The sequence below is a fragment of the Epinephelus lanceolatus genome, chromosome 21 (assembly GCF_041903045.1).
Source record: "Epinephelus lanceolatus isolate andai-2023 chromosome 21, ASM4190304v1, whole genome shotgun sequence".
Taxonomy (NCBI): Eukaryota; Metazoa; Chordata; class Actinopteri; order Perciformes; family Serranidae; genus Epinephelus; species Epinephelus lanceolatus.
Window position 1 is genome coordinate 35272501 of NC_135754.1, and position 27513 is coordinate 35300013.

The 27513-nt window shown below is 42.8% G+C and overlaps 1 protein-coding gene across 3 annotated transcripts in view; it reads right to left on the bottom strand.

The window, feature by feature from the left end:
* The window catches only part of ankfn1a (ankyrin repeat and fibronectin type III domain containing 1a), a 167460-nt gene that overhangs the window by 58871 nt on the left and 81076 nt on the right, over nt 1–27513 (bottom strand). Inside the window, exons 1-4 of one of the 3 annotated variants that reach the window (XM_078163443.1) lie at nt 17855–18140; nt 16911–17036; nt 6059–6254; nt 489–699 (exon numbers count right to left, since the gene is read on the bottom strand). In XM_078163443.1, the coding sequence (XP_078019569.1) occupies nt 489–699; nt 6059–6238 (391 nt within the window). In that variant the 5' untranslated portion in view covers nt 6239–6254; nt 16911–17036; nt 17855–18140. Of the gene's footprint in view, nt 1–488; nt 700–6058; nt 6255–16910; nt 17037–17288; nt 17687–17854; nt 18141–27513 lie in introns of those variants that run through there. The other 2 variants (XM_078163442.1, XM_033611087.2) reach the window with 2 other exon arrangements.

The following is a 27513-nucleotide window of genomic DNA, read 5'->3' on the forward strand; positions in this document are numbered from 1 at the left end:
CGCAAAAAAAAAAAAGCATCACAAATCAGCATCACCATAACAACCAATGTGCCCAGTAACAAGACAATCGATCTGATGTGTTCACCTGTAAATTAGGTTTTCAGACTAAAAGGTCAGACTGGGTAGAACCAATCAGATATGACTGCAGCAGTCTGTATCTTGACTCATATTTTGTAATCTACTGGCAGAAATCTGAGCGACTGCAGCAGTGCTCAGAAACACTGAACATAAAAACACTGTGCGGATTCCACCGTTCTTCACAACACAACTGAGTGAAACACCAGGAGAGACTGATGAAGTGTGCACACAGTTATCACCTCTGGTACAATTCATGGTGTTGAGACGACAAGGACGCAGAGTGGAGCCAGTGGGATGCAGCAGCACGAGCAGGAGAACATGACAACAGACATTACAGCGCCCTCATCAGGCCACACATTAAACTTCCTCACATGCTGGAGAACAACAGCACAAAGTCGTGGTGCACTCACAGTGTGGACTCTCCTTGCCGCCGGCCTTCAGCAGCAGTTTAGCAATGGGCGTGTTGTTGGTCATGATGGCGATGTCCAGCGGCGTCAGACCCTGGCTGTTGGGGGTGTTCAGGTCCAGCTCCTCGGCCGAGAACTGGTAGAGGAGGATCTGCACCGTGTCCAGGTCCTGCTGCTCCACCGCCTCGAAGATACAGTCGCTGCCCTGCATGGTCTGCAGGAGAAAACAAGCGCTCACATTTACCAACAAGTATAAAGTACAAGAACAATAATTCTGTTACAGTTACACCAGGAATGGCAGTTTTAAACAAATATACATCCACACAGACGTCAATTTAAAGACGCAGTGTGCAGAGAGTGTCACGTGGAGTTGCACAACAAGAACATTCACCTTCTCCACCGGACTATGTTTGACAGGAAACATACATAACATTCCTGAAACTGCTCCTGTGTCTCCATACACCTGTTGTCACAACAGCAGAGAGGAAATATGAAAAATACTTTAACATCTTCTTGCTGCAGTTGTCACTTTGGACACCATGAACAGCAGCTGTTGTCGGTCAGATGGAGTCAGATGTTCATTTTTTCCCGCGTGATTACAGTTAACCATAGACTGTGATGCACTGCACGAACGAAGCTAGCAGCTAGTGTTACAGTTAGCACTACCTTCTCCTTCCAAATATGGAGTTTGTCTCAAATCTCAAATTGCACACTGCCGTTTTGCACTTACTGAAAGTTACAAGAGCTTTTGTTTTTAACCGCCTCTACTTCTCCTTCGTCTTCTTTTTAAAAGGCAAATCTGACCGCTATCTCTGCTCACACATAAACCAAACCTACTCCACATCCTCATTGCTGATTAAAACGCGCCACTGTAGCTAGAAGCAAGTTAGCTAGCTAGTGAATGCTAACATCATCTAGCAAGCTAACGTTAGCACTCGAATTATTGTTCACAGTACAAAATCATTACAGACTCTACAAACATTGCCAACGTATTCTTTTCGACAACAGTTTTGGTACTTGGTGCAGAAAACATGTAGAACTAACATCTGTCAAACGCAGCAGCGTTCACTGTAGCCAGCTCAGGCTCCTTGTTGGCGCGAGCCACCATGTCAAAAGTTGAGGAGTTTGCTATGTCACAAAGAAGTCAACTGCTACCGAGTGAAGTGTCCGTCATTCTACACTCAACTTTTGGACCATTTTGAGTGTGCCGATAGTACACTGCATTTTCCCGTACTATGCAGTGTGAACACACTTAGCACACCCAAAATATTAAGTGTTGAGTACACAAGTTTGCAATGTGAGACACACTGATGGTCACTTGGTCCACAAACCAGTGGGTGACATCATGGTTGCAGTGCCATTATTTTATTCAGTCGATGGGTCTTATCTCTCTTGAAACTACAACACAACACACAGCCAACGTAGGTGAGCTCAGGGACACGCATTAACACACACACACACACACACATATGTGTATACAATATATATATATATATATATATATATATATTGTATACAGTACAGGCCAAAAGTTTGGACACACCTTCTCATTCAATGCGTTTTCTTTATTTTCATGACTATTTACATTGTAGATTCTCACTGAAGGCATCAAAACTATGAATGAACACATGTGGAGTTATGTACTTAACAAAAAAAGGTGAAATAACTGAAAACATGTTTTATATTCTTTTTTCTTTCTTCAAAATAGCCACCCTTTGCTCTGATTACTGCTTTGCACACTCTTGGCATTCTCTCCATGAGCTTCAAGAGGTAGTCACCTGAAATGGTTTCCACTTCACAGGTGTGCCTTATCAGGGTTAATTAGTGGAATTTCTTGCTTTATCAATGGGGTTGGGACCATCAGTTGTGTTGTGCAGAAGTCAGGTTAATACACAGCCGACAGCCCTATTGGACAACTGTTAAAATTCATATTATGGCAAGAACCAATCAGCTAACTAAAGAAAAACGAGTGGCCATCATTACTTTAAGAAATGAAGGTCAGTCAGTCCGGAAAATTGCAAAAACTTTAAATGTGTCCCCAAGTGGAGTCGCAAAAACCATCAAGCGCTACAACGAAACTGGCACACATGAGGACCGACCCAGGAAAGGAAGACCAAGAGTCACCTCTGCTTCTGAGGATAAGTTCATCCGAGTCACCAGCATCAGAAATCGCAAGTTAACAGCAGCTCAGATCAGAGACCAGATGAATGCCACACAGAGTTCTAGCAGCAGACCCATCTCTAGAACAACTGTTAAGAGGAGACTGCGCCAATCAGGCCTTCATGGTCAAATAGCTGCTAGGAAACCACTGCTAAGGAGAGGCAACAAGCAGAAGAGATTTGTTTGGGCCAAGAAACACAAGGAATGGACATTAGACCAGTGGAAATCTGTGCTTTGGTCTGATGAGTCCAAATTTGAGATCTTTGGTTCCAACCGCCGTGTCTTTGTGAGACGCAGAAAAGGTGAACGGATGGATTCCACACGCCTGGTTCCCACTGTGAAGCATGGAGGAGGAGGTGTGATGGTGTGGGGGTGTTTTGCTGGTGACACTGTTGGGGATTTATTCAAAATTGAAGGCACACTGAACCAGCATGGCTACCACAGCATCCTGCAGCGACATGCCATCCCATCCGGTTTGTGTTTAGTTGGACGATCATTTATTTTTCAACAGGACAATGACCCCAAACACACCTCCAGGCTGTGTAAGGGCTATTTGACCAAGAAGGAGAGTGATGGAGTGCTGCGGCAGATGACCTGGCCTCCACAGTCACCGGACATGAACCCAATCGAGATGGTTTGGGGTGAGCTGGACCGCAGAGTGAAGGCAAAGGGGCCAACAAGTGCTAAACACCTCTGGGAACTCCTTCAAGACTGTTGGAAAACCATTTCAGGTGACTACCTCTTGAAGCTCATGGAGAGAATGCCAAGAGTGTGCAAAGCAGTAATCAGAGCAAAGGGTGGCTATTTTGAAGAAACTAGAATATAAAACATGTTTTCAGTTATTTCACTTTTTTTGTTAAGTACATAACTCCACATGTGTTCATTCATAGTTTTGATGCCTTCAGTGAGAATCTACAATGTAAATAGTCATGAAAATAAAGAAAACGCATTGAATGAGAAGGTGTGTCCAAACTTTTGGCCTTTACTGTATATATATATATATATATATATATATATATATATGTTGGGTGCAATATATATATATATATATATATATATATATATATAAATATAGGTTGGGTGCAGCTACAGGTGAGCAGAGTTTTGTTGTGCACCTGAAGTCACTCACTTACTCTGAAAATAATCACATTACTGTCAGCTTTCTGCAAACTCAGAAATGTCATGGAACAAGAAACATGATTTTCACATGTGAGCATGTCCAGGATAACAGCTGGACAGACATTAATCAGTGAGTCAGGCTCATACATGGGTCCATGTTAGCTTATTAGATATATTTGTGTACTCCGGCTTGTAACGTGGTCCAAACAGGCCCCAACCCCACAGGTCCTCCCTCGCCTGATGCTGAAGCTTCCTATCATCTGATGCTAACACTACTGTGGCGTCTCTCTCATCATCTTTAATGTACTCTTCCTGTCGATCACTGTCTTTACATCCTCGCCAACCTCTCGCCATTGCTGTCTGCCATAAAAGGAAATCAAGTACGGCTTTTTTATAAAGCACCACTCCATATCAACAAGAGTCTCTGATGTAGCCACGACTATCAGTCTATTTCTTACTCTACCTGTGACTGTTGCCAGCACTGAAACATCCTCCTCACAACTGAAACTAATGAAAACATATCTGAGCAGAACCGTGGAAGAGGAGGGACAGAGCAGGCATTCCTGAAGACAAAAAATAACCGTGCTGCAGCCTGGATTTAAAGAGGGTGATGTGGGATTTGCTTATCAATACAACAAAAGATGAGAGCGTGTATACTGGCCTGGAAGCCCACAAGAGAACAGACACCGTAGCACTACTGCTGAGCTGAACGTGTATTCACAGCTGATGTTTGAGAGACCGAGTTGAAATAAAACCAATTTGGTCTTTTTACAGTAACTTAAATAATGAAATCCTGCACGCTGCGATCAACACCAATTAAGCCTGAGCCAGTCAACCGGCTTTAGCACACAGCTGCTGACTGCCAGGTGTCAGGGGCTGATGGGATTAAAATCACACTGGGAAAAAAATATTTTTGGCCGATAGGTGACTGGACGATAAGTAAGAAAACGAAATTGTTATTGATTTGATCACAGAGTAATCTGGTAATCGTGTCTGGGAATGTGGAGTATGCTGCAGACTGGGGACAAACAACAGCAACATACGAGCAGTTTATCAAACACCTGTGGAACAAACACGATAATAACCTGCAGAAAAGCAAAGTCTTCGACCTGCAGTCATCTTCCTGTCCCCTCTTTGTTTTACAAACATATAGAACTGTATGCTCGTCAATAAGGAGATTAAATCTGATATCAATCTGTCTACATATTAGAAATGAAAAAAAACCCAATCATAAACATTTTTATTTATTTAGTTGTCTGTTTTGTTACTATTAATCTGACCCATCTAGTGTCGAATAGATTTTAGAGACACACACAGTGTTCTCTGAGCTCCCTCTCCTCCCCCGTCTGCCTCCGTTCTTTCATGTCTGCTGTTGTGACTGATCTGTAAATGTCAGTCTCTCTCACACACACACACACACACACACACACACACACACACACACACACACACACACACACGCACACACGTCCACTCGTCACACATGATGAATCTCAGTGACCAAATGTTTCTGAGAAGAGCTGGTTAAGAGTGAGAAGCGCTCCAAATGCTCTCCAACAACACCATTCATTAAGTGTCCTTGAGCAAGGCACTCGAGATGAAGGGAAGACAAAGTGAAGCCAGCACAGAGGCCGGTGTCATGATGTAACCACAGCTGCAGGCAGCAGCTCACAGATCCAATAACAGACGTGACACATGAAGGAACGGAGAGTTCAGGCTGTTAACAGAATCAGTAAAGCGCTAAAACGGATCTTTATTGATCCTTCTGTCTGAGACACAGGCAGCCGGACAGGTTTCCCCTCAACGTCTGATGTGGAGATCTTTTCTACTTCTCAAGTCAACCAGGAAAAAGACAAATCTTCAGACGTGCTGGTGCCGACTAAAGGCTGATTTATAGCTCTATGTAAAGCCTACGCTAGAGCCTGTGCAAGTGTTCTACGCTGCTGGAAGCATTTATACTCGTGCTGTGGTGTTTGTGTCACTCTGCAATCACACTTCCAACAATGTGAGCTGGTGGTGTGTTATATTTCTGTGCAGTGCCAAGGGTTGTTATCAACAGCCATACATCAGATGCCTCTGGCAGGTTACGACTTTCAGCCAATCAGAGCAAAGACGGTGTGATGCAGAGTCATTCTGAAACTAAGTCTGTAAACTGTGATGGATGTTTACAGTTTGTTAGAATCTAACTGTTTACCTTTGTTTTCTCTCATACATCATACATCATATTGTACATCATGATTCAGTGAAAACAGCACAGATTAAATCTTCCTCCTAGTCCTCTGCAGTAGACTCACCGAGGCTTTGCGGAGGCGGTCCGTCTTGCCGAAGAAGTAGGCATCTTCAAAGGAGGAGGTGCTTCCTCGCAGCTTCTCCGACAGGTTCCTGTAGAGGCGCTTGGCGGCGCTCGGGGAGGCCGGCCCACCGGGGCACTTCCTGGTCTGGGACAACTGCAGGTTCTGCATCTGCTGGGTCATAACACCCGGGAGGCGTCTGCTCAGAGGGAGGGATGGAGGGACAGAAAAAAGTCAGTGAGCTGCCAGGTAAAAAAAGAACTGAGTGACTGTAATCTGTGGATGTGTGAGACAAGAGAGGAGAAAAGATCAGGAAACTTTTTCCAACTACATCATCAATCAGCTGCTCTGTCACCAGGGTCCAACACTCAACACAAACAACCTTTTAACAGAGTCCATAGACAGCTGGTGTGCAGCATTTTATCTCCTTCTTTACCTGCAGTTTCAAGTAACGTCACAGGTTCCTCTTCTGAAACAGATTCAACACTCAGGAGACTCAACTGAACTGAGACCGCTCAAAAAGGTGGGTCTTGGTCCTCTTCCAGACGGACTCTGGTGCGGTTTGTTTGTAGTGTGAAAGAAAACGAACCAACCACACAACCATGGTTGTTCACACCAGCTCAACCAACCTGAACGGCTCTAATAAAACAAACACACCTGAACTACAGTATATAAAAGTTAGGTGACAGCAGATATCACCTTCACATGCACTGAACTAAACCCCACAGGTCAGATGCCACTGGGTCAGACCCATGTTACTATCCACAGGAGTAGGACAGGAACATGAGGATACATCATCAGTAAACACCTTTTATAGACGGAAAATGTTTGCAATTTAAAAACAAAAATGATCTCTGCATATCACATGACCAGTGACATACACTGGGCATACACATGGTATAAACAGTAGGCAGATTATCTACTCTGTGGTTGGTTGCTTAGCTGGAGAAAATAGTACAGATAACGGGAAAAGTAAGACGAGACATACACAGCGACATATCAGAGCTGTACCGGGAGCATTATCCATCACTGGGGGAAGCCATGGCGATGGGAAAGGAGCGCCCACACAAGAAGGATGAAATCACGAATGGTATTTTGACCTCGCTTTGATGTTTTGGCTTCACACTTTGTGAGGGACGTTTTCAAAATTCTCATTTCAAAAGACTCTGATTTCAAACTATAACAAAGTCAGCAGCGTTTTTAAAAGTCTCTGTTTGAGAGTTCAAAAACGCTGGAATAATGTGGACACTTGGTGTAAATGTAGCAACAGTTATGCATTTTAAAGCAAAATCATATATCAGAGGTGACATGTGTATGTCGCCTCAGAACCTGAACCAGGAGGAGCTGGTTGTAGCTGTGATAAAGGTTGTCTGAGATGTTGTCACTGCGACCAGGAGCCACATATCCAACAGAAACAGATAAAAAGGATGAACATTATTCAGTCTCAGCACCTGTTCCCCACCCTCAGGTATTACAGCAACAGTGACTGGATCAGAGGGTTTACACATGCAGAAAATCAGAAAACCACCACAGGCTGTGTGACCTGTCAGAGTTCCCGTCTCTGTGCTGCCCGCAGCTCTCGCATTGTCACAAAAGATTGCTTTCAGTTTTTTCAGCCAGTGCCTAAATGACCTCCTGTCTGCTGCAGCCCACGCTCAGTCTCCACATTACGCTCTGACACATTTCAGCATGACGGTAACAAGTGGCTGCTGTGGGGGTTCTGATGGAGGGAAAACATATCTTAGCATATACTTCCTCCATCCAGATATAAGAAAAGCCCACAGCACAAAGTCTACTTTATGAAGAGGTCCATCAGCTGATAGAGGGCTGCTGGGATGAACCTGCATCTGCTCCCTAGATGAGACACTCTTCATCACCACACTGTCGTATTCATACTCCCTGCGACTACTGTAGTAGTACAGCAGTTGCGTTCTGGCGCACACAGCTGCATGCAGAATATAGCGTATGTAGACTGATGCGCGTAATATGCCACAAGCACAAGCTCTGCCTGGAAAATTTTAGCTGTACGCCATTAAGCCCGGCTCAGACGACAGAGTTTTATTCCAGACTCACTCCTCCTGACAATCAAAGGAGAAACCCGGTCATGGCTCTCGGTCCGTACCAATGTTTGTCCCAGATTATCTGGTGACGTGACAGATTTACAGATCCAGGTCGAAACCTTCTGAACTGCTCACGGACGCATTGAGGCAGCCCTGGTCATTTCCAACATGTTTCATATTTAGGATTTAAAGCCTGGATGATTACAGTTATGATGACATTTAACCCCTTGAGGCTAACCTTAGTTAGTATACAACTCGACAGGTATTAAAACTGACCGATAAAATCTGACCTCCAGTTCCTGCTGAAGAACAGATGACCTGTGTTTACGTCTTGCTTACTAAGACTCATTGATCCTTGTGCTTTTGTTTTTCTGGCTGCAAAGCACTGATAACATTACAGCAAGCTGCCGCACCTCGTCAGTCTCTGCTTTGTTTACTTCCCCATGAGATCATGTGAGGTGGTGAATTCATGCCCCCTCTGACATGAGAACCTTATTAATATTCTGTCGTGTGTGATGAGCCATTAATTTTAAATCTGGTGTGTGTATGTTTGAGGTTAGTGAGAACATTATCTGAAAAATTTCTCTTCATGTGTGTGACGCAACCTGATTTTAAAATCGCTTAGGATTTTAAAACTCCTGGAGTCTGAGCTCGAGCTCTGATTCTCTGCCTGAGCCTGACCGAGCCCGACCGAGCCTGACACGACCCAACGGGTTCCGGCCGGGTCAGGCTGAGCTGTAATTTGTCATCACTGGCCTGGGCTTGAATCGGGTTGTGTTCTTGCCAATTTAACTGTCTTTTTTTCGTTTTTTTTTTTTTTTTTTGGATAATCAAACTGGCAGTTTTAATGTGTATATGACAGCATTTTAATGGACTGAATCAAGAGGGAAAGAGAGAGAAAAGGGGGACTGTGACTGAGAGAGGAAAGTGACGGAACAATGAAGCAAGATAGTGAAGAACCAGAGGAGAGAGATGAAGCTCAGTGGAGAGAAGGATGGAGGGGCTGCAAGGCGACTTGGCAGTGGGAGAGACGTGTGTCACATGCAATAAAGAGTGGGGATCATCATCTGCACGACATGGCAGACGACTAAAATAAGGAAGAGAAGGAGGAGAAGTGGTGAGGAGAAACAATTGTAATAAATGTTTTAATTAGGGCTGTCAAAATAACATGTTCATTTCAATTAATTAATCACAGAAAAAATAACACAATAAGAAACTGACGCTGATCAATCACGATCCGTGGTGCCCTTTGACCTGACGTGTCACTGAACGCCACAGTGTCATTGTCACATGATGGAGGCAGACGTGAACGGAACATTTACATTTAAAAAACGACCAGATGGAAGTGTTGATAGGAGCACTGTTCTCTGCAGGTTCTGCAGGAAGGAATTTTCGTACCATCAGAGAACTTCTGTCTGAAACATCACCTCAACACAAAGCATTTAGCAGCGAACCCTGAGGTCTGAGCTAGCACAGCCTCTGATGCTAACGCTAACAGCCAGCCTCGTCAGGCCACACTGGACCAGGTGTTCAGACTGAGTCAGTGTACCTGTGACCGACTCACTAACTCCCTTACAGTTTGGGTGGTAGAGGACAGGGGGACAACTGTGTCCAACATCCAGCAACTTTACTGCGACACATCTGACAACATTCATTTGGAATGACATTTTTTTGTGTCTGGTGATTTTCATGATTAAAATAGCCAGGGGTCAAAATGTTTCTTCAGTCCCCAGCAGGATGGCTGTGTCTATCTTTGATACTAACACTACTTCCTGTTCACAAGAAATAAAAACAAACAGATTCTGATGGCTTTGGTCTCTTCCTGCTGTACTGATCGAGTCGTGATTCCTGTCTCCTGTCCCACTCCCCACCCTGACAGATATCATACGCCTCCTGCACACACACATGCTCTACTTTCCATATTAATTTGTTTTTGACTGTAATGTTGTGATGTATTAATGTGCGGCACTGATTCTTTGCAGCAAATAGAAGCTCTTCAGTCATTATCACACTCTCATTATCTTAATGTGAAACGGCTCTCGTGCTGCAGCGGCTGCAGGAAACACACCTGCAGGGTCTCGTCATTAGCAGGCGTCAGATGATAATTGCTCCTTCACCTGATTGTTCAGCACTCAGCTCAGCGGGACTTCACAGAGTCGACTCGCCCCTGCTGATTGGCTTACTGCCTCTGCATAATGTGACCTGGCTGTCTTCATATTTGAGTCTCTCCGTTGAATCTGAATCCAGAATTAAATCTGCTTGGAGACAGATCCAAAATGGTGATGATGTGTTCAATCTACATACAGACTTGGATTAAAAAAATATCAGGCCCTCTGCTAATGAATCAGAAATAAAAAAATGTTACTGTCTTTATCTTTGAAGGGTTCCTGGTGAAAACTAAAGTCATCTGCAGACTTCTGCAGGCTTCCATTTGAGAATCACTTTGAGTCACTGAATGATCCTTTACTTAACTGTGTGAGAGTAATGAGACGTTTATGTCTTTACACAGAAAGTTACTGCCCAGGGTATGTCACGTACATCACGTTAACTTACGTATGTAGCTTCAGTTACCTAACAGACATATTTATTTTAACCCAAACCACGATCTTTCCCTAAAATCAACCAAGTAGTTTTGAAGGCTAAACCCTACAAAACTATGACTTTTTACAACGTATTGATTATACTGTACGGTATGCTGTGTTGTACAGTGTTGGCTCACATTGTGAATGACAGTGAGCGTTATGTGTGATAATCCATCGTTCTCTTTCATGTAGTGTGTCATAGTAGACGAAAACGGACGCCACGTCTGGGACGCCTCACGACGTCCCAACAGAAAGTCTAACATGTCTGATTTTCTTTTTGTCTTCCACGACTTCTCTCGTCACAGCCGTCACTTTGGCCAATAGGAACACAGAGTGATCTGCTGCCGTGGAAACTGTATAACAACAACAGCCCAGCCTTTTAGATATTTCCTGTAGGGATGTTAGCACACAGAGTAAAAAGGAAACAGCAGAGGCACTTTATCAACCCGCTGAGTACTGCCATTAGCATCAAGCTAGCAAACAATGTTCTTTCTTCATAATGGAGGATATAAAGGAGTAAAATTCACAGATAGTGTCTGGGCCTTTACTCAGCACAGCTGCAGAGACTACCAGCTGCATTTCAAACACACTACATTAGAAACACGACATTATCTATAATTCTGTTTTTAGTTTTAATCTGCTCCCGTTTATCCTGTTGAATTTAATGCATCGCGCCGTCACTTCATACTCATCACTTCCTGCATCTGTTTCAAATTAAAAGTCCATTATAACTTCAGCTGAGAGAATCCCTTCATTTTCTAAAAAGGCTTTTATTGTGAAACATTTGCAGGAACTTCCTGTGGAGGATTCGGTGATTTGTAGTTTTCATGTGGTACTTCAAATGCAGCTCCGCCCATCTGGTGACACTTTTTATGTTACTATAATAACAGTTGGGCTGGAACGTGAACAGACACAGTGACTGAAATAATAATAATAATAATAATAATAATAAAAATAGGACGAGAATAATCTGATGACATCACACACATTGTGAAAGATGACCGGGGATAACTGGTCGTTCACCAACATGTAGTCTGTCACGTCTGTCGGCCAAGTCACAAAAAGATTTTCTGACTTCACAATTGCCTAATCTGACAGTGACTGTTGGAACAGACAAAAATGTTGTGTAGTCTGAACCCAGCATTGATATATTTATATAACAGAACCAATGCCAGCAGATGTCATGGCAGCATCAGTCACTACTGGTGTGATAACACCACAGACTGTATAAAAATACGGACGTAGTCACCCATTGGTTTCTGAGGAGCAGGTTTAAAGCTCAAAGTAGGCGGCTCTGGCCGTCGCCATCTTGGCAGTGCCTGACTCCGCCCAACTCCCAGCCAATCAAAAATGGGCAAAGAGGCGGGCCAAATGAAGCCTGGTTGCTTAAACATGCCCACCTCGCTCGAAGCTGCTAAGTTAGCTAAGGCTAACAAGCTAGGCTAACAAGCTACGCTACTTTGGCTAGCCCTGTGGTGTTGGCTGCTCCTGCTCCCGCTTGGTGCCAGCTCCTTCATGAAACAAAATATCCAAGAGGTACAAACACTCAAAGTGACCACACCCTAAATTATGCGCAACTTTAAGCCTTAATAAAATTAAAACAGATGAAAAAACTCACCCCCCTGTACAGCTGTCATGAAAGGGGAAATTAGCTATAAAGACCAAAACTGTTTTTTTTGTACCAGGCTGTGAACATGTTTATTTCTGCTGTAAAGTTGAACATTTTAACATGAGGGTCTATGGGGATTGACTCGCTTCTGGAGACAGCCTCAAGTGGCCATTCAACGAACTGCAGTTTTTGGCACTTCTGCATTGGCTTCACTCGTCATCCCTGGAGGTTGCTGCTTGGATAACGCAAAAACATTACTGTCCTCTGTGTCTAAATGAGAAGAGTTTAGGAATAAAACTGTGAATCTATGCGACATGTTACTGTGCACACAGCTTGTCCTGCTGATCATGATCAGTGTTTGGTTGACAAAAAAACCCCACAGACTATGTTTATCATGCTGCACCTGCAGACACAGGTGGGTGGTGCATGAGCCTCAGCTGCAGCCAAACAGAACTGCTGCTGAACTGAAACATTTTTAAACTGTGGCACTTAAACATACACTTTAGAGGCAACACAGCCAATCACGTGTGTGTGTGTGTGTGTGTGTGTGTGTGTGTGTAAAATCTGGGCTTGCTGAACATAATTGCTTTCAGTGTACAAATTGACCTAAACATCCATCCTTGATTGTAAACCCCCTCCACACACACACACACACACACACACACACACACACACACACACATCCCTCCAGATCCCAACAAGAGGCTTTAAATTATTAAAAGGGAACTAACTGCTTTTATAATTGTTGTGCACATTTCACTGTTGAGTCTGACAGTAAACACACAGCACACATCTGGAGCTGTATGTGTGGATTCTATAAAATATTCATGCAGTTCTTAATGGAGGAGAACAACATTTTAATTTGACCTTATTTTTCAACCCCTGAATGTTCAACAGTTTACTTTAATATTATAAAATATTCAGGGACTTACTGTTAACACTAGCTGAATGTTAAAACTGTTATGGGTTCATTATGAGCTCTCAGGGTTCACTAAGAGGCTTCTGATCTTTGCCACTGACACAAAACACTAACCTATTAAAAAACCCTCCATGAACAAATCCACTAAAAAGGAATTAATCAGAGTTTAAAGGAGAGTTTAAGAACATTTTCATAAGTCTGTCTTGAGTGGAGTTATTGGACCTGAGGAGATCACTTCCCAACAGGATGACAGTGTGAGAGATGGAGGACAAAGTTAAAAATAATTCAAGGCTTTGACACTCGCTGAACTTTAACATGTGTTTCTACACAGAACGAGGACTCATTTTCACTGCGCAGTCATGATCGACTTGACTCGCTTTTGGTACCACAAACTTTTCTTATGTGCTTCCATGTGAGACGGACCATCATCATCTTCAACACATCACAGCATGGATCTTTTCAATGGAAACCAACACAGGAACGTCTGTTATTCGTCAGTTAATCCTTTGCTAAGTCCCACCCGTCGAACGAAGACTGTGCTCAATAGATTAATGCAATCAGTTGAGATTTCCTTCATATACAGGCTGGTTTTGTGGATTTCGAGCTGAACGTTGTGCCTGGCCAAAGTGTATTAATGATACTCGTTACCTGGAGAGGTTGGAAACAGATATACGTTTCTTCCCTGTTCCAAAACCAAAATTAAACCCTGAAAAGTGTAGGGTTAGCTAGCTAGCTACTGAAGATATAGCCTACTGAATGCATACACATGCTGTTTTTGCTTTGTAATGATTATAACAGTGAAACAAAGACCGACCCTGCTGTACAGGAACCAGTGAAGGGAAACAGGGAAACTTTGCTCATATTCAACCAGCTGTGTGTCATCACAGTGTGTGCAGATGAACGTTGTTTGACTTACCCTGGAGACCCATGCCCGTCTGGCGGTGGAGGTCCAAGAGCTGGTGGCCCCAGGGGGAGCAAAGTTTCCCTTTATATTCACTGTCTTGTGTGGCGATCAGCAGTGATGTGGTGGTTCACTTTTACACTGTGATCTGTAGCCTATAGTTCAGCTTTAGCTTCTAACTATCTTTGCCTTTTTAACCTGTTGTTGCTGCTGAGTCAGTCTGACATCCTGGATATATCCTTCAAACACAGACTGTAGACCCCTCTGTCTGCTTCTCTCTGGAATCACTCTTTCATTTGTCCCGTGTTGCTTCCATGACAATTCTCCCTAACCGATCGGCGATCTGCAGGGTTTTAGTACCTCGAACTTCAACTGAGGTGGTACCAAAACAGTACCAGGTATTACCCACAACTTCTGACAATAAAAAAAGATTTCAAGTGAGTTGAGCTGAGCCGTCCTGTGCAGTGGAAATGAGGCTGTAGTACATTTAGTCCTCCATCTCTGACAGTGTAGTCGTGTTAAGCAGAGATCACTTCACAGCCAGTATGGACACGAGACATGATAACACACACCAACAGAGGTCTGCACTCAGAGCGTGCAGACCTCTGCCAAGGCACAACGACCTTTCATACAATGTTAAAATGAAAAATACTCTGTGCATCCGCCCTCTGATTTGGATACGCACCAGATTTAATGGGTTCTTTGGGCTCATGCTGCACCCTTCCACAAAGTTTCATTAAAACCACGTCATAAGTTTTTCTGTCATCTGACTGACAAATAAACTGGACCAAACTGAAAACATAACCTCCCTCACAGACGTAATAACTGTTCAGTGTACGTATGGCATAAATACAGACTGGAAACACCGGTCTTCTGAGGTAAAACATAATGCGTAAGAGCTGTAGAGAATAATGAGGATGCTGAGCTGAAGATACAGAAAACATCAAACTGCTCTGAGGAAGCTTTCCCATCAGAGACCTGAGCCTGAACCTGACAACATTTCACCCCAAAGTCCAGTTGGTTTGATTAGTGTCAACACTGTGTACTGTACCCTCGCCATGATTTGTCGACAAGGTGGTCTCTCGTACGGTTCATGTGTACTTTATGGTTGTAGTTTACGGTAACTGTTAAGACTAAGTTAATTAATTAACGCATTAACGCAAAGAGCAGTTGGTGAGTAGAGTTGAAAAGCAATTTCTCAATGTCAAAGGTCTCCTCTGAAATCTGCATATGTCCGCAACATGTGTCAAGCTCATCCTATGAAGTCCACGGCCATGGGTGATACAACAGGAGGGCAGGTGAGACGTCATTCTCCCAGTGTCTCAATTATATAAACCACAGGAGGCATGATGTGAAGGTCCAAATGTTGCGTAGATGATGACCCAAGTGTTCTCGGGTACATGACAATAACTAATGTGAAGGGTGAAAGAGGGGGGCGATCATCCTCAGGCAGGGTACCAATGAATCGTACCTAGGGGCTGGGCAATATGTCGATACTGTATCATAACTGTTTTACAAGACTAGATACACTCGACAAGATGGCAGCCGCTGGTTCTCGGATATTTTGGCTTCATTTTTGAACAGTGGGAGGAAGCGGAAGACGTGTAGCGCCCCCCTCAGGCCAATCACTGTCATTCTGCTACAATCCAAGACTTTAAAGAGCCATTCCACCAATTAACCCCACCAGGATCAGTGAGATTATCAAGGTTGTACCACTCAGTCTGTTGTGTAACAGCTGTTGTTACCATAGAGCTCCACTGTTGTTAGAAACACACCTATGAGCCACACACTGTCAGTGGGTGACATGTTCCTCCATAATGAACACACACACTGTAGTTTATTTCTAATTAATCCCACATACACCATCCTGCTGCTATAAATACTCAGTAGAGCACTAAATGTGGATTATTCCGCCACTGAAAGTAGTCCCCTACAAATGAACTTCATCAGTCTGTCTGATAAAACCTACAGTGAGCAGTTGGTTTAGGAACAGGACCTTAGGTTTAACCAATCCTCTAAATCACAGCTCAAGGTAAATCAAACTGCAGGTAACCATAGCAACAGCATGGGTTAAACTAAGCCAATGGCGTGGGTTACTCTAACTTCAATCAGTCTTTCTAATAACAGACTCCACTTTACCTTCTTTACACAGTCCATTATTCCACAACCCCCTCCTGCATCTCCTTCACAATCATGACTGTTTTTAATGCTGCTTTGGTGAATGCCTCTAACACTACAATACCCACGAGCCTCAGCTGCTGTTGCCATGGCAAAGAAGCCAGTCAGAGATGTGAATCAGTGCTGCAGCTTCATTGAAAAATATGAGAAAGCAAAACGAAGCCACAGCTGCTAAATTCATCCAAAAGTAAAACAGTGTAAACTGCTGATGTTTAATCCGGTGTCCACAAAGTCACCCTGGGAGTTGTAGTTCACTTCGTTCTGTTACCTTTTTTTTATGTCCACTGGCCTCTTGTGTCTGACTTTTTATTACGGACACAGATATTTACACAGCTGTTCATCATTTGTGTTCTTCAAGTTTCATGACCATCAGAGACTTGAAGTGCTTCAGCTCTCAGTCACTACACATCGATTATAAGGAACCACAAATCATATTCATGTGGGATTGTTGTGATTTCAACATTATGATGTAGTTTAAAAACATTCTGGACTTTTAATCCATAATTTTCCCATCTCAGGACACCTTGTTGTGCAGCAATGCCGTCAGGATAGCAAGTAATGCAGGTGTGTGTGTGTGTGTGTGTGTGTGTGTGTGTGTGTCCTCACCTGTCCAAGCTGAGTGAGGATCGGGGGATTCCTGGGTAAAACAGGGGTTTCAGGTCATTAATCAGAGCATCTCCTGCCGCCCTCTGGTTCCACCTCTGGGCCAACCGAGAGATCTTACTGTCGGACCTGACGCGCGCGCACACACACACACACACACACACACACACACACACACACGAACACACACGAACACACACAGCAGGAGAAAGGGGTTGATGAGAACCTGAAAATAATAAATCCACAGCTGAAAATGTCCACTCTGAAGTGAAAAATGAAAGTTTATCCCCGACAGGTGTTTCCAGGTGAACTTGCACCAGATCGAGAGGAAACAGATCCGAGAACAAGAACAGGACGTTCAGGTTCAGAAAGTTCTCACACCTTCTGTCTACCTTCCCGTGCTCACAGTCCAAACATCCAACGCTCACAGTAAAATATAAAAAAAAAAAAAATCTGAATTTCTTCTCTGGTGTTTGTTAAGAACAGCCTCCTCCAGGCTCCGTCATGTCAAACTGTCCCCGGAGATACTTCACAGCATCGTCACCACGACAAACACCACACGGCTGTGACAGGATGAATTTCATCAAGAATCTGATCGTTTCATCAAATGTCCTCTGCAAGCTGACATTTCTCTTCCTTCCCTGAGAAGAACAGCAGCGACCGTAAGACTCAAAGCCGCAGTCTGACTTCACGCTGGACTGCAGCAAAATTCAACAAAGAACAGACGTAGCTCCCAGCAGTCCCAGCTTGGCTTAAACAGGGTCCCAGTGCACCTGAACTGGTGGACAATCCTGCACCAGAACACCAGATACAGAACTATAACAACCAGATGAGACACCTGTCGGATCCAAACTGAGCCGCAAAAGTTGCTTCAAAGCCGCAAAATAGTCACAGTTTCCACAGATTTTAACCCATAAAGTGAAAATTCTGCCGTCAGTAATACTCACTGGACAGAGTGGAGATAAATGAGGATCCTCCTGAGGAAGTACAACAGGCTGTTCAGCAGCAGATCTACCCCAGCATCTGAGTCTCCTCGGCTGGGTTAAATCTCTCTGTCTGATGCCTCCTGGCTGCCTCTGGAGCTCTGGATCATCTCCAGAGGGGGGGGCAGAGACGCCGGCAGTCCCCAGATGTGATGCTCGATCCTGGGTGTGTGTGTGTGTGTGAGTGAGAGTGTGTCTCTAACTGCTCCTACTGTGGAGCTCCGGCTCTGGCTGACTGTACTGAACACCTGTTCACCACCGGCGAGCGCATCGCGACACATTGGCGCACACACACACACACACACACGAGTGGATACACACACACACACACACACACACACACACACTCTCAGCAAGAGAGTGAATGAGTGGTGGAGCAAGACAGGGAGAGAGAAGGAGAGGCAGGACGAGAAATAATGAGATAGAGATGTTTGAGAAGAGGAGGCGGATAGCTTTGTGTGTGTGTGTGCATATGCTGGTGTGCCCAGTGATATGACAGGCACACACATACACACACACACACACACACACACACACACACACACACACACACACACACACACACAGAGTGTAAACCCCGGTGGAGGAGGGGCAGCAGCTTCGGGCTTTGAAAAGAACAAACAGCAGAGCGAGGGGAGGTGACAGTGTGAGGAGCAGGAGATTAAATTCACTGGGATGCTTCAGAGGAAACAACAGTCACTGCAGCAAAATAAATATACAAATATAAAAAGGCCATAAAATGTAATAAAATCAGGAGATCACAGTAATTTCAGCTGAATTATTCTCCCTGTGGAGAGTCACAGGATGTGCATGTGGTGAGTCATGGCTTCCTGTTACACAGCTGAAATGGTGACTGATTATGATGTTTAATTATTGTCTTCATTTTTGATTAATGTGCCTTTTATTTCCCTCTTCATTGATTAACTGTTTGGTCCTAAAAATGTTCTGATCAGAGTCTGGTGAAGCCAAAGTGTGTTAGTTTAAAATGATGCTTGTTAGCTGCTCGCCTGGTTATGTTTCAAACATGGTGCATTTGGTTTTATTGATAATCTTTACTGTTTATATCTTATTTTATTTCCCAACACTTTTCGCTCTGGAAAAACAAACTCTCATCTCATTTTTTCTTAAATAAAAAACAAACAAAAGCAGAACATCTTCACACTGGAGAAGCTGCAGCCAGAGAGTGTTTGGTGACCTCATGGTGACAGTATTGGTGGTGATATTACAATTATACAATGGCTACCAACAAAATAAAGGATGTCACTTCAAGTTAATTTTGATTTTGACAGCCCAACACCCATTAAACAGTTTACATTAACTTACTGGTTTAAGAAAAACAAAACAGGATGTTCAACACGAGACCTCTCTTTTTAGTCTCGCGCTCTTTTATCTCAGTGAGTTTTAGCGCTGCATTTGGAATGCTATCCATTTAGACGTGGTCAAATTTTAATGTTTTGCCTTTTTGTAATTTTCTGTTAGCTTTACTGATAAACAACTAGCTAGCTGCATTAACATGTGGAAACATTGGGTCAACTGCCCACTTCTGCAGTCTCTGCTGGTTAGCTAATGCTAGCTTTTGCCACAATGGTGGCGCGCAGCAGTGCAGCAGCTTCTCAGCTAACGGCGACTGGCGTATTTACTAATTTGGGAATGTGTATAGTGAGGTACAGTTCGACTGAACTTTTCCAGCTTGCTGTTCCTAGCATAGTGATCAAACCAGAGTTTAAAGCAGGGTTGGGTGGGAGCTAACGTTAGCTAACTAGCTGCACCGCCGTGAAACAACGTGCAATGAGGTGCTAAAATCTTCAGTGCATTATCAAGACAGAGAGATGGCTGAGAAACAGCCACAGAGGAGAAGGTCCGACAAAGAAAAAAAATTAAAACTAAGGGATATATATAGCGTCAGTAGCAACTGTAGTGACATATGCTAATGCTAACCCTTACTAGCTTTAGGTAACGTTATATCACTTGCTGTGCTATTCACTCTGAACGCTGTACAATATTTGCAAATTATTTTATTGACATGAAGATCTAAAAACACAAGTTTGCTAGTGCAGTGGAGTTATTTGGATTAATGCAGGTGACCTTGCCCTCCTTGTTAGCTGCGCTTCACACACATCTGTGACCTCTGACCTCTCCCTCTTCATCTGCCGTCTACTCTCCCAATTCCCGTCCTGGCCAATGAGAATCAGAGCTACACCATAACAGCAGCAAAACAAAAACATAGTGTTGCCAATACACTGATTAATGTGTGACTTCACTGGGGACTGCAGTGGATGGCAGCTCCACAGACCCAGTGTGGTCTCAGTGTGCTGGTGGTCAGCGGCAGCACTAGGGCTAACTGACAATAAAAAGTTACTGATATTCAAGGGGGCTAACGTTAGATAGTGTTTTATACTAATGGCCCTAACTGGCAAAAAAATTATTAATCTGGACCTCCATCATTTACCAGTACTTGTTACTTTTGTTTATCAAACAAAACTGAGTTAGCATTTGCATTTGTTTAGCTAACATTAGGCTCTGTTGAGTCGCCCTACATTCATTTGGACCATGAACCTTAGTAAGCGATAATCATCGTGAAAGTGTAAGAGAAACAGAGCTACAGTGCCAGCTAATTTACATTAGATGACTGACGTTAGTACGAATGCGAATCACTGAGACAAACTGAAAGACATTGTAGCCTACGGTCAGGTCCTAGTTTGGCAGATATTTGCCAGACTAATAGACCATATCATGAAGTCCAGCCAGAATAAAAATATGAGCCATTAAGAACTGATCTGGTTATAATCACAGTGTGATCAGTGATATCAGGTCGGATGTTTATTATGTAAAGTTAGCTACCTTGGATCCAACAGGGGCTTGAAACTGTGCCATCTCAATCTGTTTGTAGATCAATAACAAGAAAAACAAATGTGCACATTTAGATAAAAAAAACATGACATTATCTGTGCTTTAAATTTTTCAGAGCCATTTTTTCAAAGGTCAAATGGCAAAGATACGATGTCGTGTGATTTGTAGTGCCCGCCCTACTAACTTCAATAGATGCGGCACCGAAGTCTGGCACCAATGCAAGATTCAAATGCTGTCACTGACTTCATGACTCTTCCTTCTTTCATAGTTTCCTTGTTTCCTTCATCTCAAATTCAGTGGGTTTTTCCTGAATGGGTTTCTGGTTAGATGTCTGAAATAAGGTCTGAGGCTCACACAGGCTTTGGCGCCTTTCATGATTTGTACTACGACATAAAATACATCAGAAAACAACTGTGAATTTTGAAGCATTTACATGTCTTGAAAAAGGCGGTTGCTAACAAGTGGCTCATTGAGACTACAGAGATTAAACGACTTGTGTAAAGCAGCAAATATTCTTCATAAAAAAAAAGAATGTCAACACTGCTATGAATCATTCAGAGAAACACTTAGAGATGGATTACAGGGTCAGAGGTCGTCTGTATACCTCAGTAGTTAGTTAGTAATCTGCACACAAACATAAAGTCATAGTGATACAAATTAGTGAGACTTTAGAGGCCAAAGGTCAAACTTGAAGTTTGAACCCGCAGTGTTGGGAGAGTGTTGACCAGTGGATTCTCAGGTATCTCTGAGCGACCTGCTGCACCTCATATTTACTGCTCTGCACCACCGCCAGTGGAAAACTACCAACCTCAACGACCCTACTAATGTCAACACACACACACACACACACACACACACACAAGATAAATCAGACTTATTGAATGAAGAACTGAAGTGACAGAAGTTCCTAAATGTTTCAGGGTGTGCAGTAAATGTTCTTCACATCGTTTGGCTTCATTTTCAAACCAAATAAAACACGGTGAGTGAGTGAAGTGTGTCGAGCTGCCTGTTAAACCGAACAAACACTGACTCCTCTCAACTTCTGTCATTTTAACGTTTTCAGTAGTTACATGTATACAGAATAAAACTGTTCAGCTTTTGCCTGGGTCCAGACTTTTGAATCTGCCCGAGTGGCCCTGAGTTGGAGTTGACTGATTCTGGTATTGTCAGATCAAACAGCAGTTCCTTGGTTAAAGTTAAAAACAACCAATGAGCGCTGCAGGGGTGACTAAAGATTGACCAATCACTGCCATGGGCAGGACTAACACTATTGTCACGTGTTATTAAGAGGTGTGCTGGAGCCAATAAGGAGTAATAACAATGATAGCGAGCGAGATAAGACAGACGCTGCTATAAAAACTGTTCTTATTTGAGATGTCTTTTCAGTTATTGTAGTTTTGATATTGTGTTTTTTCTCTCCTGACTTGGCTCTGCTCCACTCTTGAATCCCCGACAAAACAGAGATGCTAGCATGACCAGCTTGGTAATGGTGTGGACCTACAGCGGACTAGGGCTGTCACTTTTTATTTGAGTTTTGGACATTCGTTCGGACATGAGGTGAAAAGTTCATGTTCGAGCTGTAATTACTTGTGCCAAATGTCGGCTGTAGTCTCTATAGGTTCATCAGACAATTTGATGTAGTTTGCCTTGTGATCCAACAGAGGGCGCTCTAAGAATTGTTGAATCATGTTGACCTATTGCATGCCCTACTGACCTATCATTAAACGAAGCTGATGTTAATGTGTTGTTTTGCTATGAAAGTGCAGGACAATAGCAAGCAAAGCCGTCCTGAGTGGACAATCACAACACCAAAACATCTGAGAAGCATAATTTATTCGAACGTATTACGGGTCATTTTAAATTCATTCGACCTTGATTTTTTGAAAAAGTGACAGCCCTACAGTGGACTTGACATAAGATTCAGGTGGATATGTAGGTCTTTAGTGATTGATTAGGAAAATTCCTCTCGCCCATGGAAATCAAATCCAGTGAACGCCATGTCAGGCTGTGGATTGAAACAGTTCTCTCTGTCATCAGGCAAATACAGCGTCTTAGCTTGTCAGCGTCCTTAAATGAAAGTTCAGGTGTTGAAGGAGACAAGTCTTTTTGTGGTCTGCGTGTCATGATCTCTATAATTGTTGAAAAGCAGAAACAAATGTTTTAACTTCACCTCCATTCAAGATTCATCAAATATTTCTTTATCAGCTTCAAAGCACTGAAATTCAAAGATCTGTTCAGCTTCAAAGCTGTTACAATCATGTACAGAGCAAAAATAAATAAATTATCTAACTGTATCAAAAAGCTGTTTAAAATCAGAGAAAGTCAAAATGATTTGAGAGGAATTTATACAGAATACAAAGGCAGTTACTGATTTGTGTTGCTTTGTTTGGTTTATTGGAATTGATTTGTTTGAGGTGTGTCGGCGAAAACTGGGGGCAGAAAGTTGTGATATTCATGTTTAATTTATTAATCCATTAAAATAAATAAATAAAAAATCAACAGGACTTGATATGTAATCACTATTTCCGGCTTCATTTAGGACATGAAATACTTAAGAAAAGTAGAAATAAATAAGATTTTTTAAACACTGAATATCAAACACAGACTACCACAAAACTAAATTCTAACTCATGTCAAGTAAATATATAATTATTATCAGCACCACTTCTTTCACTGCTTTCTGTCCAAACACTGCACTGTACCAGCCACACAGCGCAGACATATGTGGCCCTGGTGTTTCCTTTTAAAGACATTGATCCAAAATGTTTTATGTGTGTAAAACAGTGAATCTATAGTGTCAGTGTAAATGTCAGTGGGTCAGTGATTATGGAGCTGCTCATTAGACTGACAGCTCTGGGTAATAACTGTTATCAAAACTGACACCACTGAAAGAGAGCTGCGACGCTGCTGCACTGATGCTCTGCACCATCTTTAAGTATCAACTGAAAAAATCCAGCAATTTATTCAACAAAAATCTTAAAAAAAGAACAAGCAGAAGCCGACAGCGACTGGAGCAGCCTGCAAAGCACACTGCAACTTAAAGTATCAGATGTGCCTCAGAGCGAAGTCTGAATACATAAATATAATTTAGTACATGAAAAGACAGGAGGAAACAGTGCATTTGTTGGGGACTATTTTCAGCAGTGGATTAATGTATGTTTGGCGCTCTAATGAGTATTTGTGGCAGCAGGACAGTGTGCGTGGAGTCACAACAAACTACCGTGGGTGTGTTCATGGTGATGAAGGAACATGCCAGGCGGTGTTACAGTGTGGCTCAGGATGTGATTTTAAAAACAATGGCGCTCTGCACACACCATACTTTTTAGTGGATACATTTACTGCTGGTTTGGGTCTGAACATGAGGCAAAATCTCAAATATCTCCAGACTTGTCAGCGCATCATTTCAGCTACGTCAGGAGTTACAGCTCCACTGAGCCTGCAGCAGCCAGCTGAGGGAGAGAACCGCCCAGGAGAAAAGAACGCCAACAAACAATAACACTGTTTTGACATCACAAACAACTCCAAACAATTAATGTGCCAACATCCCGCCAGCCTCTGCCGAGGAGACGAGCTGAGCCGCAACCAGCGGCGACGGCTGCTCATTGGCTCAGCACTGTTTCCATGGTTCCCATTGAAGACCAACAGGTGAAGAAGAGAGGCGGGGGGTAGGGACAGAAGAGAGGGAAGAATACTATGAAAGGCTTTGGCCGTTTTATACCAATACGCAGACACTTAAATTCCCTCATCTGAATATCTGTGTTGCGATGCATCGCTGCTCAGTTATCGTCACCTATGACAGACTGGTCATGTGTGTAAATACTCTGTAAGGCCCCTTTCAGACATGTTTCTCATCATGCCAGCAGTCTTTGTATGACAGACCACAAATTATTCTGTAACACATCAACACAAGGTCAGATCCATGAAGACAGATATTATATTTAAATCTTGTTTGCCTCAACAGAACTACAATATATTACATGTATTACTGAATCGTTGGAATCTCTTCAGCACAAAGAAAATAAGTTTGAGACCTGCAGACATGATAATTCAGACAGATATGTTTTTTGCAACTTAAAAAAGGAAAACTGTGATTTTTTTTTAAACTCATCTTTGTTTGATGTTGGATTGTACTGATTTTTTTACTCTTTCAATATTACAAATTTTGGAGTTTTTGAGATATCGTGTTCATGAGACCTTCACAGAGACCTTTGACCAGTTCTAATCAGTTTACTCTTCAGTCCAAGTGGACATTTGTGCCAAATCAAGGTGTTCTTGAGATATTGTGTTCACAAAAATAGGATAGATAGCCACAGTGACCTTGAACTTTGACGACCAAATTCTAATCAGTTCATCATTAAGTTTGAATGCAATATCCAAAGAAATTCCCTTGAAGTGTTCCTGAGATGTTGTATCATGAGAGTGGGGCAGACGGACGTACAGACGAAAAAAACGTACATATGTATAGATGGACGAACCACTCAAAACATAATGCCACTAAAAAGCAGAAGTACGTTTTTCTGCGTTGGTAGATGTTTCTCTTTTGTACAGCAAAAAAAACTCAGTTACACACGAAAATAACGTTTGAACTGTGCATCATATTTTAGAAGTTTGTTTTGTATCAAAGTAATTTGCAAAACACCAAAAACTCAAGATAAATATTGTGCAGTAAAAGGTTCAATCTACTGTTTTGAAATGTAGTGAATTTAAATACAAAACTGTTTTAAAGTACTTGAGTAAATGTACTTTACTCCCAACAATAAGCAGTGCTGCAGTGCTGCAGGACCAACTCTATCTTGCTGTTTTTCTCCAAACTTTATTGTATAATCTTCATTTTGCAAGAAGCCAATCAGAACGAGAGGAGATAAAGAGATGAGGAGGAGATGTGGAGGTGTGGAATCTGTCTGTCTCCTTTTTCACATCCTTTATTTGTCTGTGATGTTGCTGCTTTTCTGTTCCAGTGAACAGGATGTTCTCCACAGACAGGTTAAAGAAGAGGTCATCTGGAGGCTGTTTTTGGTTACTATGAAACTGAAGAAGAGTGAGGAAAGGCGGGGGAGACTCAGTGATGAGTAAGTGCTGGCTGATAATGTGTCAGTGACTGTACTCAGGACAGTTTAACTGTTTTATGTCGTGACCAGACAAACTGTGCATGTTCAAGCGAAAACATTTTACCTTTGCCGACACTGAGCATCTTTTAAGATGTAGTGTGGCATGCTGCTTTTTCTGCTGGGGGGGCACTGCCATTGGGGAGTACTGTTGCGATGAGGAGGGGTACTTGGTCTGCAACAGTGTTTGGGTGGGTGGAACATGTCAGGTGGTATCCACATGAATGCCAGAACCAAAGTTTTCCCAGCAGAACAATGCATTGGAACAAAATAATCAAAGTTATTCACTTCATCTGTCAGTGGTTTGAATGTATCTGCTGATTGGTGTATATACATATAAACTAAGCACAAAAAGTAAGGCTATCTGTGTTTGGTAATTTCCTCTTTGTTGTAACAACGCTTCTTGGCAATAAATCTTATACCTTTGGAAAGCCTGTTAATTTCCCGTTTAAATGGTGCCACATTTATAAGGAACATGCATCTGTGGGATGAGCAGCAGAGCTGAGTATGTGAGTTGCGCCCATGAAAAATTTGCCAAATCTCCTCTGCCAATGCCAGACAGCTTTTTTGCTGTTGAGTCTTGTTTGGTGGATTGGATGATTAAAGTCCGAAGAAACACGACATATTGGCATATTGGCAATTTAACAATTTATTCATTTGACAAACAGGAGCCTCAGTAGCGTGTGGAAGAACCATACACTGCTCACACAATGCAGTGGGATGGCATCCCATTCTTCAACCAGCAACAGAATTCAACACGACTTCTGACATAGGACAAATGATGGACACTCAGGTCACCAACTCAGTGTAAAATAGGGAAGTTATAAAGCGTTAGCATGTCAAATAACCATCACGTCCTGCATCCTTGTCCGGGACCACAGACTGTAAAAATAATGGACATAGCTACCATGACATCCATTGGTTTGTGGACTCCCATTCTGAAGCCTCAAATCTGGCATCATGGCTGTCGCCATCTTTGATTTCTGGAGCTAGAAGAGACCATGTTTGGTCGAGAGGGAGGAGCTGTGGAGAAGCGAGTTGTGGATCTGACAGAGAAGCTGAGAAAACTGTCGGCAGACAGCCTGTCACTCGAAGTGTTCACCTTTATTTATGTGTAACTTTAAGTCTGAAGGAAATGTAAATGGGTGAGTTATATAGAAATTAACCCCCTGTACAGAAACCAAAACAGTTTTTGTACCAGGCTGTAAACATGTTTATTTTTGCTGTAAAGTCGGAAATTTTAACATGGGGGTCTGTGGGGATTGACTCGCTCCTGGAGCTGGCCTCAAGTGGCCCTTCAAAGAACTGCAGTTTTTAGCACCTCAGCGTCGGTTTCATTTTCCAGCCCCAAAGGGGGCTGCTCATCAGGGACACATCAGGAGTCTGGCAACGTAGAAAACAAATAAGTTCACACACCGAGCAGCTTCCATTTAGAAGGACTTTAATGCAGAGTGACACATTAAAGTCCTTCTAAATGGAGGCTGCTTGGTGTGTGAATTTATTTGTTTTCTACTTTGCCAAATGTGTCCCAGACCATGTTGGCTAGTGGTTTGAGTGATCAGTCACTTGTATTCAGAGCTGTTGATTTGTGATCGGATCACTCAAGACTCTTGCTATTCCCAAAATCTCATTGTTGGTGCCACTGTTTTTTCTGTATAAGTAAAAATA